This window comes from Gorilla gorilla, chromosome 1 (assembly GCF_029281585.2).
Source record: "Gorilla gorilla gorilla isolate KB3781 chromosome 1, NHGRI_mGorGor1-v2.1_pri, whole genome shotgun sequence".
In the NCBI taxonomy this organism is placed as follows: domain Eukaryota; kingdom Metazoa; phylum Chordata; class Mammalia; order Primates; family Hominidae; genus Gorilla; species Gorilla gorilla.
In genome coordinates this window covers 122,375,567-122,387,902 of record NC_073224.2, presented here as the reverse complement: position 1 = coordinate 122,387,902, position 12,336 = coordinate 122,375,567, and the positions used below count along the sequence as shown (strand labels likewise).

Sequence of the window (12,336 nt, the reverse complement as noted above, 5' to 3'; positions counted from 1 at the left end):
TATACTCTGTGGTCACCCTTTTACCCTGGGCAACTCCTGTAGTAGGGTGGCCAGATTTAGTGAATAAAAATAAAGAAGGCCTAGTTAAATTTTAGGTGAATGACAAATAATTTTTTTTAATATAAGTACACTATAGTTTGGATGTTTGACCCCTTTAAATCGCAAGTTGAAATTTGATCCCCAGGCCCGGCCTGGTGGCTCTTGCCTGTAATCCTAGCACTTCGGGAGGCCAAAGTGGGTGGTTCTCTTGAGCCCAGGTGTTGGAGACCAGCCTGGGCAACATGGCGAAACCCCATCTCTATGGAAAATACAAAAAAAAATTAGTCAGGTGTGGTGGTGCATGCCTGTGGTCCCAATTGCTCTGGAGACTGAGGTGGGAGGATAGCTTTCACCTGGTAGGTGATGGTTGCAATGAGCAGAGATCATGCCACTGTACTCCAGCCTGTGCAACAGAGCAAGACCCTGTCTCAAAAAAAAGAAAAGAAAAGAAATTTGATCCCCAGTGTTGGAGGGAGGAGGGGCCTAATGGGAGGTGTTTGGGTCATGGGGGTGGATCCCTCATGAATGGCTTGGTACCTTCTGTCCTCTTGGTGGTGAGTGAATTCCCACTCTATTAGTTGCCATGAGAGCTGGTTGGTAAAATGAGTCTGGCATCACCCCTCTCTCTGTTGCTTCCTTTTTCGTTATGTGATCTCTATACATGCCGGCTCCCCTTCCCCCACTTCCATGAGTGGAAGTAGCCTAAGGTCCTCACCAGAAGCAGATGACCGCACCATGCTTCTTGCACAGCCTGCAGAATTGTGAGCCAAAGAAACCTCTTTTCTTTATGAATTACACAGCCTCAGGTATTATTTTATAGCAACACAAAGCAGGCTGAGACACAGTGTGTCCCCAGAAGCCTGGGATATACTTATAATAAAAAGTTGTTTGTTTATTTGAAATTCAAATTTAACCAGGGGCCCTATACTTTATCTGGCAACCCTACCCTGTAGCTTTTGAATTTTTAACCTCTGGGACAAGGAACAGGCACAACAAAGGAAAACACATAGGTTTTCCAAAAGTGAAATACAAACTAACATATTTTTTTAAACAAACAGTTCCAGGAAATAAACAGCTGTTGCATACCTGACATGTTAATTAAAATGATCCTAAATCAATATTTTCCCATAGTATTTCCTAAAACACTCATCTATGAGAAGACTCCACCAAAAATGAGTTTCATATTAAAATAAGTTTGGATAATGCTTCATATTGTCTTATTTTCTTAGTGAGTCACAATGACATTAATTAATTAAAGATGCGGAAAAGTAGTGAAACCTATTTAACCTTGGATAAATCAGTGTTTCCCAAGCTCATATAACCGTGAAACATGAAAATCTTTTCCTTTTTTTAATCTCCCATTGACATCCGACCAAGATCGTGTTTTGTGAATAAACTGAGAATCGCTGCCTAAATTGTTGAACAACCATTGTCTTATAATCATGTTCTTAGATTCGGGAAGCAGGAAAATATCCATAAAAACAATTTCAATATTATGGTTAATTTGTTTTAAGGGTTGCTGCTTCAGATATGAGGAAATTCAGTTAAGTAGAACACCACTTCCCCTAATAATATGGGATAAATGAAATATCACTGCATTTTACATTTTGACTATAAGTTGTGTGTTTTCTAGTAGGATATTTCATAAAAGTAGTCTAGTTTTCTGTTGTATTACAGCTTGGTCATGTAAGTCCTAGTAAACACTTGATAGATTAACTATATAGGCTCTTAACAGGCATCTCAAATGAGTAATTGTGTACTGATTGTGTGTTGCCCTTTAAAGAAGTGGGGATAAAAGTTAAATACATCTATGTTTAAAGTTGCAGCTCACCTAACTGATTTATTCAAGCAGTCTTTGGCTACGCCTCCAAAATGCCCACCAGACACATTTGGTAAAGATTTCTTTGAAAAGACATGGAGGTAAGCTAATCCAATAATGTGTTCTAATTAGTATTAGGTATGCAGTGATTGAGGAAATGGAATATGCAGGTGCTATAACTTTTGGTGACTACATCAATGAATTCACAGCCCTTCATCTCGCATACTATTAATAATTCATCATATAGTGATGAGGGTTTTTGGTTTTGTTTTTGAGCTGAAATCATTGCCCCTTTTCACCATACTTTCCTTTCCTTTCACATAGACACACAGCATCCTCAAAACGCTGGAAAGAAAAGATAGACAAAACGAGGTAATTATACCCCAAAACGCACATAAGGACCTGAAAGGGCCCAGAGTAATAGACTGAGAATGGGATAGGCCAAAATGTCCTGCCAGGAACCCAGATGTTATTTGATTCTCTTCTGCAACATGTCTACCAAGTGGTCATTCAGCTCTGTGTGATGACATCACTGTCTCTTGAGGAAACCCATTTGACCATTAGATAGATCCTCTTCCTCTCCTAAGCAAGAAAGCTCTCTAGGCCCTCAATGTGCTTTTGGCGATTCTGATATAATAATAAATATTCTGGAACTTAATGCAGAACACAGTCATAAACTTTCAAGGTTCTTATAATTCACAGGAGGAATGTGCTCTAAGCATTATATGGTTTGGTTTCCTTTTAGTCCTAGCTGGGGATTTCAACTCCAGCTGTCTTGTCAAAGAGAAAAGAAGCCAGATATATTTGTTGACTATGTAGCAGTACTTACGAAACTATCTATTGTACACATTTGCATGGCTTCTCTTCAGGATAACTTCAGGATTAGTATGTTTCTTCATAAAAATGTCAGGGTTGTCTTGTGAAATGTGTTAGGGGAGTGCTGGGATAAGACTTTAAGCCTCATGGGTCACCTCCCCTATACAAGGTCAAACTAGAAGGGATATACTGTCTGCAGGGAGGATAGCTTAAGTTTTGCGTGACATGACAGTCTTTATAAGGAAATGAAGACCCAAATAAATGGCTAAACCTGAGTGTCTTTATGCTAGGTTTGATGAATGGACACTCATGGAGAGATATGATAGGGCAAAAAAGCACAATCTAATGGTAATAAGCTAGGGGGCTATAGCAAGGTCTGTTGCTGAGATTCCTCTCTGTGCATCTGTGTCTTCAGAGATAAGGATGCTCCTTTCCTGTGGGTATTGCAAGGGCACCTCTCATGAGAGAGTCTTATGAGCTGCTTCAGGGGAAGGTCAGAAAATCCTTTCTAGGTTTTATGTCCTGCTTCAGGGAAGAAGAGCAGAGGGAAGGTGAGAGTAACTTTCCCGCTTCTGCCATTTTCTCAAATTCCTTCAGCTGAAAATATTCAGTGTGTCAAGGTGCCATATTTTAAGGTAGTGTGCCCTGAAGCACATTATCATCAGAATATCCCTAAGAGCTTCTCCAAGAGACAGTGATTGCCTGAGAGGAAGGAGATTGAGAGATGGGGTATAGGATGAGGTGGAGACTTCATTATTACATACTCTTGAGTGTTCTTTAAACTGTGTACATATGCCTGTATTATCTATACAAATTTTTTAAATTTTGAAACATTAACAATTTCAAGTTTTAACTTATAGGTATATAATGGCAAGCCAGTGAAAGTTTTTTGAAGAAGAGTGAAACATATAATTAGATGAGTGTCACAGAAATACAAGTGCTGGCAATGTGGAAAATGAACTGGGTCAAGGAAAGAGAAAGTTTCAAGGAAATAGAAGCTGGTCAGCAAATGTCAGATGCTGTAGAAAAATCAGAAATGGGAATGAAAAAAGGAATTTGAGTTTATCAGTTACAGGTTGATTAGTTTCTTTTGTGAGAATAATTTTAAGAGAGTGGTGGGCAGCAGCCAGACTGCCATAGATCGATGAGTGAATCCAGTGAGGCAGTAGAGATAAGAAACTTTTAATGGGAAGTGAAAGTTGTTTAAGTAAGGTTTTATTTTGGTCATGCCTATCTGATATTTCCAGACAGGTCAACTAGTATAAGAGCACTGGTCACAGATCCAGTCAGTTACAATTTGATTACTTACAGAATGTATGATGCTGGCTGGTTGTTTCACTTCAGTAACATTTACTTCAGGAGTTCAGTTTGCTCATCAATAAACTGAGGCTAATTGGACTGCCAAATATCTAAGGTCTCTTTTAGCTCTCACACTGGGGGACTGACGGCTGACTAGCATGTGCAGTTGTCAAGATCATGGGTTTGGAGGCAAGCAACCTGGGTTTTAATTTAGATTCCACCCTTTATTGGTAATGTGATTTGGAATAGGTTACTTAACCTCTCTATGCTTTGGTTTTTCAACTCATAAAGTGAGGATAAAAATAGTAACTCACAGGGTTATTGTAAGATTAAATGTAAAATATTTTGCAAAACTTAAGTTTTTTAGTGCAATAAGCACTTAAAAATGAAAACTATTTCAGGGAGGATTGAGTTCAGCTACATTTAACAGAAAACCTCCAAATCAGTGCTTGTATTAAAAAGGGGCTTATTTTCCTAACGTGAAAAAAGTCAGAGGTGGGCAGTTCATGGTAGGAAGCACGACAACATCATCAGGAATTCAGATTCCTTCTTTTTATCTGTTCCATCATTCTTAGTACATCATTTCCATGCTCAAGCTTACTTCATAGTTGCAAAATGATTGCTGCAGCCCCAGCCATTACATTCGTATTTCAGGAAGTAGGGAAAGACATGAGGCAAGGACAAGGAAAACTTTCCCAGTTGAGTCAGCCCTCTTTAAAAGCTCCTGGACTCTTACCCAATTACTTAAGTTTACATCTCATTGGCTTTCCCTATATAATGTTTCCCCAACATAGGGGTTCTGGTATTGGAAAGCAGTACTATCCTGATTGCTTTTCTTTAACTCTATAACCGCTGACCACATTATTCACAAATCATGCCTCAAGTTTTTGTTTTTGGTTTGTTTGGGTTTTTTTATTACTACTGCTACAGAAATTATGAAAACCAGTAGACTCTAGCTGTCATTTCAACCTCAGAGAATTGAAAAACCTCAACAAGTTTAACCATTACAGGGCTATGTGGTTTTTAGCCTTTTGAGATCAACTACAAAATCAAACTAACACCTGGTATCATTATTTCTTATCTTACATGAGAGTCTGATTTTTGAAGTAGGAAATGTGACTGATTCTAAAAGAAGAGAAAATTAACCAAAACAAGTTGACAAAAATATCTAATAAATTAATTCTTGTCAGTTTTATTGTTAGTGATTGCATTCATTTTTGTGGGATTTAGAGCTAAAGCACAAACAAACAACACTTTAAAATATTCTATGTCTTCTTTTGCATCATCATGGAAACATCAACCAGGAAGGAAATTGAGACAACACAGAATTATCTAATGGATATTAAGAACTGCATAATACCACCCTTTTTTAAATCTGAATTGAACCAGTTATATCAGTCTCAGGTAATTGAATATAATGAACTATAATCTAATAAAAGTTTTTATAAATTTGGTATATTGCATATGTTATTATGTAATCTGTCTTTCCTGATGCTGTTTAATTCTTTCCTGCATCGACCTGGCTGACTAACCTGTACCCTTCAAATCTATATTCTCACAAGCATGTGATAAGGAAGACTAATTTCAGGTCTTGCACCTAAGTAGAAGTTTTCTGCAATGTATTACTATCACTCCCCCATCCTGCCTTTCATTCTCACTATTACTTACCCTCTCCCATCTATGTTCAGCCTTTTTGGGCAGAATCTTTCCTATCATTGATTGTCCTCTGATAACCCATTTTGAAGTTTTTATTCAGTTAAAATTTCCTCACCCATCAGCTGCTAAGATAGCACTAAGAGACTGTGAGTTCTTGGAAGCTCAGGGAGGGAGAACGCTCTTCTCCTGTTCTGTTTCAGCCTACCTGTAGGACCACAGCCCCAGCCTTCCCGTCACTGGCCAAAAGTTCATTAAAACCCTGAAGCAAAGCGAATATTTTCATGTGTTCAGAACGCCCTGCATTTCTATGAAAATTTCAGAAGAAATTACAGGAAATTATGACTAGTTAACAAAAGCTAGAATTGGGTTAATCAGTCTCTTGTAGAATTTTAGTTTGTAAACTTTATTTTCAGGGCATTAAAAATATGTTTTCATTATTGCTTATTAATTTAACATATTTGCAACAGTTGAATTTCAGCCATGTATAAGTCTAAAATAAGTTTTTTTTTCCTTTCAGTATAATCACCTGGACAGTCTTTCCAAAAAACTGCCTTCTTTTACAAAGAAAAATGAAGATGCAAACGAAACAGCTGTTCAAGATACATCTGATCTTAATCTAGGTAATATGTTAGCATAGCACATATTCCTATTAAATGTCCGTAACTGAATAATACCTAACAGTCGCCTCTTAGGACATAACCAGTGATAGCTGATGACATAGCCTACAGTGACCTGCATATGACAGATCTGGCTGAGTTATATGAGAAAACTAATATATAAATAACATTTAGTTTTCATCCTGTATGCTTAAAATTGGCCTAAATGCATTTAAGAGACCTGACTAATTTAAAAAGCAAGGGAGTAATGAAAGTTCACTGGGGAACAAGACATTCATAAGGTCTCAAAATATCAACCCACATATTACTTACAAATTATAAGGAGGAAAATGTATCTTTACAATGGAGACATTCAGCATTTTCTACCTTAACTAAGTCATCAAACTCCTACCAACAATGAGACAACCTAGCAGTAAGTGAGTTCTCATGTAATGCAACACAAAGTGCCTAGATCCTTGATATGGTTTGGCTTTGTCCCCACCCAAATCTCATCTTGAACTCCCACGTATTGTGGGAGGTACCTGGTAGGAGGTAATTGAATCATGGGGGCAGGTCTTTCCCGTGCTGTTCTCGTGATAGTGAATAAGTCTCATGAGATCTGATAGTTTTATAAGGGGCAGTTCCCCTGCACAAGCTCGCTCTCTATTTTTCTGCTGCCATTTATGTAAGATATGACTTGCTTCTCCTTGCCTTCCACCATGATTGTGAGGCCTCCCCAGCTATGTGGAACTGTGAGTCCATTAAACCTTTTTCCTGTAGACATACCCAGTCTTGGATATGTCTTTATAAGCAGTGTGAAAACTGACTAATACAATCCTATAGAGAATTCTTGCCAAAAATCCTTATCCAGAATCTAATCAAGAGGAAACAGAGACAAATGTCTGCCACAATCCAGACATTCTATAAGACAACCAGCCCAGCCTCTTCAAAAATCAATGTCATTAAAACAAAAAAGATGGGATGATTGTTCTAAACTAAAACAGACTAAAGTGATATAAATACTGAATGTGAAACCTAAGCTTTGATTGGATGCTTGATTGAGGAAAAAACAGCTATAAAAGATATTTTGGAGAAACTGCACAAGTTCCATTAGGAGACTATGTAAGAGAGGACATTGTTAAATTACTGTTAATTTCTTGGGTATGATGATGGTGCTGTGAATATGTAGGAGAATGTCTTCGTTCTCAGGAGCTGCATGCTGAAGAATTTAGGGATGAAATAAAATGTAGTGTTTCTCTCTAGTAAACTGAGTAGTTAAAATACCCAGATAGGGGGCCGGGCGCAGTGGCTCATGCCTGTAATCCCAGTACTTTAGGAGGCCAAGGCGGGTGGATTACGAGGTCAGGAGATCGAGACCATCTTGGCTAACATGGTGAAACCCTGTCTCTACTAAAAATACAAAAAATTAGCCAGGCGTGGTGGCAGGTGCCTGTAGTCCCAACTACTAGGGAGGCTGAGGCAGGAGAATGGCGTGGACCCGGGAGCTGGAGCTTGCAGTGAGCTGACATCGTGCCACTGCACTCCAGCCTAGGCGACAGAGCGAGACTTCGTCTCAAAAAAAAAAAAAAATACCCAGATAGAGGAATTTTCTACTGTACAATATGATACTTGAAGTTCAGCTGTCTATAATGAACACAGCCAATAGAAATATCTAATTATGACAGAGTTGGTAAACCAAAGATTAAGGCTGGAACAATGACTTATAAATGTGATGGGGAGAAATCAGGGATCAGAAATTGGTGGCTATTAGGCTGCCTCTCAGACCTCCTGCAGCCTGGGCAGTCAGCACTAACCAAGCACTGCTTATTCTCCTCTTGAAATGGAGTGAGACTGCGCAAGTCTTTTCAGCACAGTACTTGAGGCAGCCAGGACTATTCAACCAGGGTTGGCACACACACAAATTGAAATGTATTTGCCTCCTCAATCCTAGATAGATTTCTTTAAAATATTTTTCCTATTGTACCTATTTCTTAAAGAGATACATATAACAAAGAGCTACGTTTTCACAGTAATGAATGAATTTAAGTTTGGAAATTTTTAAAAAAAGATCACATCTCAGTTGCCATTACCAGGTAAAAGTAGAAACAAATTACTTGGCCTCTTCTACATAACAGAACAAGGTGACAACTCTACTATTTGGTCATAATACCCATAAAGAACCAACTAGCTCCTAGGGAGTACAAACTTTGCAAATACTTTCCTGTTTGTTAGTGGCAAACATTATATCATATTTTAAGAATCCCTGCCTCTTAATAGCTTTCTTATATTTAGTCTTTCTAAAGAGAGTGGGAGAAAAGGTACCTCATTCATTGTAAAACACCTTATTCAATGTTCATGCAAACATTAGTAGTCATTATATCATTGTACAAAATATCACTTAATAAGGTTCATTTTGGGTTTTCTAGATTTCAAGCCACATAAGGTTTCAGAACAGAAATCCTCAAGTGTGCCTAGTCTTCCAAAACCAGAGATTTCTGCAGATAAGAAGGATTTCACTGCTCAGAACCAAACTGAAAATTTAACAAAATCTCCTGAAGGTATGGCAGTCTTTTTTATCTTATTGCTTCTTGAAACTGAACATTATGTCTTTTTGGCATATGGGAGATGGCACTAGGAGGCGAGGTTGAGAGTTACAGAAAAAAATCGAGAGGGTCACGGATCCTGGAGCTATGCAGCTTTGCAAAGGCTTCTTAGCACATCAAAGTATCTCAAATAACATTTTTGGGAATGACTGCAAGTTCCAGATTGAAGGAAAGAAATACAAAGAAATCCTTTTTTGATGTTATTTTATTTCATTTTTACTTAATTTTATCCCTTTTAGTTCTCTCAGAACTTGTATGATTTATTGAAGATCAGATGACACCTGATAGCTTTTCTTGAGTAACCAGAAATTTGGTACTTAGATTTACCTGTTGTCTCAGTACTTTCTTGGTCCTGCAGGTGCTAGAAGAAAAACGTAAGCTGTAGTCTCTATCTTACATAGCACATAATCTTACTGGACTAGCAGAAATTGAAATATAGAATAATACAGGATAATATCTAGTTACAGTGGAGTCACATTATGCTAATTTCGCTAAGATAATTCAACTAAATATAGTTGATCACAAAAGAGAGATAGAGAGAGTAATTTGCATTGTGTAGATAATTTTGCCACCACTTGGTTCCTGTGGGCATGTTCCATGCTGAATGTGAGATGGGAATCTACTGATGGGTTTCAGTTATCTCTTATAGAGCAAGTATTTCGCCACATTTAAGTGTGAATTAAAAGATTTACCTGGCCAGGCACTGTGGCTCATGCCTGTAATACCAGCACTTTAAGAGGCTGAGGTGGGCAGATCACTTGAGGTCGGGAGTGCAAGACCAGACTGGCCAATATGGTGAAACCCTGTATCTACTGAAAATACAAAAATTAGCTGGGCATGGTGGCACTTGCCTGTAATGCTAGCTACCAAGGAGCCTGAGGCAGGAGAATCGCTTGAACCTGGGAGGCAGAGGTTGCAGTGAGCTGAGATCATGCCACTGCACTCCAGCCTAGGCAACAGAGCAAGACTCCATCCCCCCGACAAAAAAAAAGAAAAGAAAAGAAAAAAGAAAAAAAAGATTTACCCCATACAAGACTTTTGCGTTTCTGACTTAAACTTCTCTCCTACAAGTTTTATTCATTCAGTGGATAATTACTCAGTGCCTACTGTGTGCTAGGCATTGTTCTAGGCATGGATATACAACAGTGATGAGGGCACAGTCTGATGGAGATAGACCCCTCCCGTATCTGATGGAGCTAGACCCCTCCCATATTATGGGCAAACCTAGACAATATGTAAACAAATAAATAAGTCAGATAAATTCAGGTTGTAATAAATATTATGACATAATAAAACAGTACATTGTATGGATAGTGACTTGGGGAGAGGGGCAACATTCCATTAGGAGATTAAAAGACCTCTCTGTGAAAAAGTAGTTGAGTTGAGACAAGTATAAGAAGGAGTCAGCCCTGCAAAGATTAGGAGAGGAATAGTTCATGTAGTGAGAATAGCAGGTATGAAGTTCCTGAGGGGCAGAAACATTAAGGAAGCATGTAGCTAGAACAAAATGAGCAAAGGAAAAAGTACAAGAAGATGAGGTCAGACAGTGGGGCAGAGATTAGATCATGTAGTACTTCTCAGCGCAGTTTTATTCAAACTTCAGTGGAAGGTTTTGAGCAGGGTAGTTACATGGCTAATTTTTATTTTAAAAAGATCACTCTGTGAGGATAACAGCTCGTGGCAAGGAAAGGGAGGAGTGAGAAAAAGAGCAAGCAAGGAAGAAGCAACTGAAGTGGCACATGCGAGAGTTGCTGAAGACGTGGGCTACGGTGGGCGAAGAGGGAATGGTGAGAAGGAAATTAACAGGAACTATATCATGAGGGTGGAGCCAATAGAATTTGCTGCTCAAGAGGATGCAGGAGTGAGACAAAAAGAGGAATCAAGGATGATTCTTAGGTTAAACTGATTGTGAGGCTGAGAATTTGTAGTTTTGATGAGTTCACAAGTAGTGCTGATGTTGCTGATATAGGTTTATGCCTTGAGAGTGGCTGTCCTGAGGCGAACTCTAGAAGGTAAAAGTCAGGCAGAGGAAGAGCTAGTAAAGGCCATTAAGAAGCCAGTAGGCCAGGCGCGGTGGCTCATGCCTGTAATCCCAGCACTTTGGAAGGCTGAGGCGGGTGGATCACCTGAGGTCAAGAGTTTGAGACCAGCCTGGCTAACATGGTGAAACCCCGTTTCTACTAAAAATACAAAAAATTAGCCAGGCATGGTGGCATGCACCTGTAATCCTAGCTACTCAGGAGGCTGAGGCAGGAGAATCGCTTGAACCCGGGAGGTAGAGGTTGCAGTGAGCTGAGATCACGCTATTGCACTCCAGCTTGGGCAACAAGAGCGAAACTCCGTCTCAAAAAAAAAAAAAAAAAAAAAAAGAAGAGGAAGAAGCCAGTAAGGTAGCAGAAAAACAGGAGTGTGAAATCACTGAGTGTTTGGAGTGTATCAAATGCCCCTGCAAGGTCAAATGCCCCTCACCCCTGCAAGGTGAGGAAGGAAGATGGGGTTGAACAAGATGGAGATCACTGGTGAACTTAACAAGGGCAGTTTCAGAGCATGGAGGGGATTGAAGCCTAAGTGAAGTGGATAATAGATAGAATAGTGGCAGCACAAGAGTACACAGCTTTACTCTAGAGTTTTGCTTAAAAGACTAGAGAAATGGAATTGCATATAAAGGAGGAATATGTAGTCAAGGAAGAGATATTTTTCTAAAGATTAGTCATACTAGAGCCTATTGATTTGCAAATGATGATATTTCCATGCCAGAGAGAACTTGATGATGCCAGAGAAAGAGGCACCTAAGGTGCAAGACCACAAGGTCCTAAAGAAGATGGAAGAACATGGCATCTGGGGAAAACCTTGAGTGACAGAATTAACCTTAGATATGAATAGGGTCACCTTCTCCATAGTGACAGGAGAGAAGAGAGAGAGTAGGGATACATTTGCAGGCAGGTTGATAGGTTTGGTGTGGGGAAGATGGATGAGGGAATTCCTGTCTGATTGCAAAGGAGTGGATATAATGATAGAGCATCAGATCTATTCCAGATAAGCAGGAAAGCAAAACAAGAAGGGAGGGACTGCTTGTGTAAGGTGATAGTGTTGGTGAGAGACCTCAGTGAGGTCAAATAATCGCCTGCTGGATATGACAGAATAATAAGCTAGAAGAATAGGAGGTGGTAATCCAGAAAGGGTACTGGAAACAGATTTTGAAAATGGTAAAATGATCGGGGTTGGCAAGGTAAAAAATGTGGCCATGAGACTCTGTGAGGTGGAAAAGATGAAGAAACGGTGTGATCAAGAATCAGATAAGACAGGGTGTTGGATGGATCATCCAGGTGATGTCATCAGGAAAGATAAAGTGGGAGACCCTCTCAGGTGTTAAAATCACCAGTGAATAAAAGGAATGATCGAGAGTGGTCAGTAAATGACAACCACTTGGAGAAGTAGTAACTAATACAGTCTGATGGCACAAGCTTCAAAGAAACAAAGCTTTGAAGGAGGAAAAATAAATTGATTG

The 12,336-nt window shown here is 39.2% G+C and overlaps 1 protein-coding gene across 5 annotated transcripts in view; it reads left to right on the top strand.

Annotated features, from left to right (window-relative positions):
• SPAG17 (sperm associated antigen 17) overlaps window positions 1–12,336 on the top strand; it is a 230,902-nt gene that overhangs the window by 194,745 nt on the left and 23,821 nt on the right. For all 5 annotated transcript variants that reach the window (XM_004026432.5, XM_063695914.1, XM_055376755.2 and 2 more), the window contains 5 exons: window positions 1,860–1,959; window positions 2,183–2,230; window positions 5,278–5,377; window positions 6,147–6,249; window positions 8,652–8,783. In XM_004026432.5, coding sequence (XP_004026481.5) covers window positions 1,860–1,959; window positions 2,183–2,230; window positions 5,278–5,377; window positions 6,147–6,249; window positions 8,652–8,783 — 483 coding nt within the window. The remainder of the gene's footprint in view (window positions 1–1,859; window positions 1,960–2,182; window positions 2,231–5,277; window positions 5,378–6,146; window positions 6,250–8,651; window positions 8,784–12,336) is intronic.